Consider the following 4,231-nt stretch of genomic DNA (forward strand, 5'->3'; position numbering starts at 1 on the left):
AGCTCTGCTCGTGCCAGCACTTCTGGGGTCCTTCAAATATTCGCATCGAGACCACTGGCATGACAAACTGATGAAAAATAATAAAAAAAAAAAAGAGCGTTGGCATATGCCGGAGTCCCAGACGCAGCTCCGTGGCCACACACCTGCGATCCCGGGTCGCTCGGTTGCCCGCAGAGGGCTTTCCCAGCTCCGACTGGTTTATCCGACGCAGGGAAACACTTCTGACATCCCCTCGCTGGGCTGTAGAGGGAGAAAAACCGCGTAGGATCCCGTTAAACCTCCCTCCCCGTAAACATGGGACAGACAGGAGAAGCCTGGCGCAGCATGACAGCACCCGCTGCAATTCGAAACGTTAAACCTCCTCCACGTCCGCAGGAGAGGCTGGATCCGACCTGACCTACTCACACAAGGTATCCCGATGGCTCCGAGGCGCCCGCGTCGCACGGCAGAGTCACCGCGAGCAGAGCCGCTCCCACCGCCAGCCCAAACTCCCCGATCCTTTCGCCGCCGTCAGCCGGCCGGCCATGCCCGGAGGGGCGCGCGCCGGCTCCGCACCGGAGAGGAGCCGACCGGCCAGAGCTCGCAACTGCTGAGTGGGTTAAACTTGGATTAAGGAACTGCGCAAGATAAATCCACCCACGGGCCTGCAGGGTTACCTCTGCACCGCAGGCACGGCTTTGAAATCCATGCATTGCTTTTTTTTTTTTTTAAATCAGTGCATTGCTTTTTTTTTGGTTGTTATTACTATTTTGCTCTTCAGCCCCCCCCGACACTTACACAGCCGCCTTCTTCGGTGACATCCCGGCAATGGGGCCGCGCGGAGCCCGCCAAGGACACGTCTCTGCTCCTAACGTTCTCCAAGAATCCCGGCGAGGGAATTCACTCCCCGCCTCCTGCACCTCTCCGCATTTTTCCGTGATTCACATCACCATTTGTTAAACATATCACAACGTACTATTTACCTCTCGAGGCTCAGCATAACTCCCCTATTCCAAATCGCTGGTCTCAACAGGGATAAAAACCCCATCAGCTGCACACAATGAAGCAATCCAGTCTGGAAAACAGGCTGAGCTGAATTCATGTGGTTCATCCTCCACCCACAGCCATAACGGGCCAAGTTTCTCTCTGGTGGAACGGCCCTGAAGTCGGTGATTAAATATGAAATAAAGGGAAGTCCCTATTAGCACAGAAAGTACCGATGAAGCAGCCGCGTGTCGGTGCAGCGATTCGAGAGCGCAGTTCCTTCAGGAAGGGACAAAAGCAGAGGGAAATCTACGGGAACAGAGCTGTGGCTTTACAGGAAAAAAAAAAGAAAAGTCTCGCTCCTGCCTGACTTGAATAAGAAATATTAGCCCTGGCAAACAACCAGGAGGACAGGATGAAGCCTCACCAAGACATCTGGTCTCTATTACACCGCATTACTTTTTGTTTTGCTCAGCACTGACGGCCTTCAACATCTTGCTGTGCCTTCGGGAAGGCCACAGGAGTTGGGATGGGGGCAGAAAACATCCCAGGAGCACCGAGGACCAGAGGAGGACGACCAGTCAGCGCCCCTCGCTCGGCTAAGGGGAGAGCCCCTGCTCCTCGGAGACCCTCTCCGGACCCACTGCAAACAGAGCGACTCAATGCAACTTATTAGGATAAACCTTAAAGGTTGGGGAAACTGAGGCACGAAGGGACTGTGACTGACGGTCCCCGAGGAGAGACTGCCCATAAACCTCTCCTGCTGCACAAGGGCGCTGCTTTGGGGCTATTCTCCTATGGGGCAGCAGTATCTCGCCGCAGAGCAGGCAGAAGAATAGCAGAGGGAAAGCAAATATGTGAATTTGCAGGAAAAGGCAAGGGGAAGCCCTGAGCCATCGCTGGTGCCACAGACAGGACGGGCTCCTCCATCCAGTGCGACTGCCCCGCGCCAGGCCGGAGCAGCCCGAGAGCCCTTCCCTGGGACGCGGACCAAGCGCCGGACAAGTGCAGCTCCTCTCAGCCTCAAACCAGTACGTCAAAGCCCCGACACACCGGACCAGCAGTTTTCTTAACGAAACAGCAGGTTATGAGTAATGCACTGCTGGAAGAAACAGCATCAGCTAAAGCGACTGCCGCGGGTGACCTGAGCTCACTCACAGCTTAGCTCTGCACCGTGGGGCTCCTAAAACTCATCGCGGTCCCCAGCCCAGCGGCGGGGGGCACCGGCTCAGTGGCAGCACAGCACCGCTTGGCTCCTCCGGTGGGATGGGACGCAGGAGGCTCTGCTCCAGATCGGCCTCGCCGGGATGCTCTCACTGGAAGGACTCCGCATCCCGGTGCCAAGTGGTATTTGTCAAGGCCTGTGTGTCTGAAACAGCAGTAGCCCTGGGGCTCGCACCAGCGGAGCAATGACGCGCCCCTAAATGTGAAATAAAAGAAGAGCCACACCACAAGAAACGCAGCAGGAGAATGACAAACTACTCAACACATTAAAGAACGGCTCCCGATGCTCCTCAGCCTCTTGGCTCTGTAAGGGAGACGCCACGAACTCCCTACTCCGAACGTCCATCCACAGAAAACTATTTGTAATTTGTCTCTGCGGCATCCTTCCTAGGAAGTCATTCCGCCTCCCCCGCTGTGGAGACACGGTCCCTGAGCTGCAGAGGGGATGGAGGGGCAGGGAAGGGGGAAAGACGCAGCCTGGCAGCCCCAGAACCGCACTGCCAGTGCTTCCTTCGTTCCTTCCTCCTCCACAAATGATATAGTCCCACAGGAAGGAGTTAAATCCAGCGATTTACTTATAAATTAACTTCTTCATTAAAAAAAAAAAAATAATTGTGGGAGTGCTAAAATCTCTCTCACCTCTGAGAGAGGCCGAGAAGTGCCCCAGCCCTTTGGAAAAGGCAGGTTTTGCTGCAACAGGCGTCGCTTCGTTGAGGAAGCCCTTCGCAAACCCACTCCACACATACCACAGCGGCGGCTCATCCAACACGTTACTCACACAAACACATCCAACCTTTTGTCCTCTTCTGTGGCACCCCTCCGCCCCCGAGAGCATTAATTACAATCCCCGAGCAAGCGAGGACAAACCCTTCCATCCCAGCAACCTGTTTCCGAGCTCACCAAACCCTTAAGCGCGCCGTGCTGGCACAGCCACCATGGGAAGTTTCCTCCTCCCAGTGATCACAAGGCACTTTGCGCCTGAACGTTCCCACACTCATTTATATATGTAAATTCACTATTTCAAGTTGCTGTTGTTACCCACAGTCATGTCTGAGTCTTTCTCTAAAGCGTGACTTGAAATAAGCCGTCTAGATGAGACTAGAAAGAGAAAAGGCAGGAGCCCACAGAGCCCACCGGAGCGCAGCTCTTCTGCTGCCGACCCAGGCACGGACCCTGAACTGCGGGATGACAAATCAGCTGTGATTTAAGGAGCACACGACCACGGCACCGACCGAAATCCCATTCAGATTTCCAAGCAAGAAGTCAGAGACTATTATCTCCACTGAGCAGAGACTGCGGGTTGAGCCCCGGGCCTGGGGCTGACCCTGCAGGAGCAGACAGACCCCTCAGCATTCACGGGAGTCGAGGGCGGCCTCCGACGCGGCCACCGGTGGGCACGGAGAGCAATGAGGTCCCCAAGGGGAGTTCAAAACCTCAGAGGCGCTGAAAAGCCTCTGCTCTTCCAGCCAGCGCCGAGAGCAGGACGGCGGCAGCGCTGGGCGAAAGAGGTGGAAACCACTGTTTCCATCCAGATCTGCACCCAGTCACTTCCCCACGCCGCTTCTCAAAGTTTCACCACGGGTTAAAGAGAAGTAAGGGGGTAGCAAGGGGAGAGATTACATGCTATTATTATTATTTATCACACCTAAAGTCACTATCAACTTGAAGCAGAAGTCCTGGGGGGGGGGGAAAGCATAGACGGATTACTAACCCACGGCCACACGCGCTGTCCCGAGGGACCGCGGCCCCGCAGCCCACCGCCCGAGCGCGTTACATAATATCTCCGGTCTTTCCGTAGATATTTTAGGCAATTACAAAGCGCGAGGGGCACCAGATGGCTCCGGGGGGGGATGGTGGGGGGTGGCAAAGCCGAGTCAGAAACGACGGTCTGACTGCGCGGAGAAAATCAGCTGAAAAAGTCTCCGAACGGGTCCTTGCGACACTTCTCCAGGCGGCCTACGCCACCAGCCCCGCGGCAGCCCGGAGGGGGACGTGCTCCGGGGCCGGAGAGGTTGGTGCGGCGGGATTCGGGGGTTTCGGGAGG

General features: G+C 55.9%; 1 protein-coding gene across 1 annotated transcript in view; it reads right to left on the bottom strand.

Annotated features, from left to right (window-relative positions):
* Positions 1–451: 451 nt before the first annotated feature.
* The window catches only part of RFX5 (regulatory factor X, 5 (influences HLA class II expression)), a 13,542-nt gene continuing 9,762 nt past the window's right edge, over positions 452–4,231 (bottom strand). Inside the window, exon 6 of the mRNA XM_009888145.1 lies at positions 452–586. Within this exon, the coding sequence (XP_009886447.1) occupies positions 452–586 (135 nt within the window). The remainder of the gene's footprint in view (positions 587–4,231) is intronic.

This window comes from Charadrius vociferus, unplaced genomic scaffold (assembly GCF_000708025.1).
Source record: "Charadrius vociferus isolate BGI_N301 unplaced genomic scaffold, ASM70802v2 scaffold1451, whole genome shotgun sequence".
Classification (NCBI taxonomy): Eukaryota; Metazoa; Chordata; class Aves; order Charadriiformes; family Charadriidae; genus Charadrius; species Charadrius vociferus.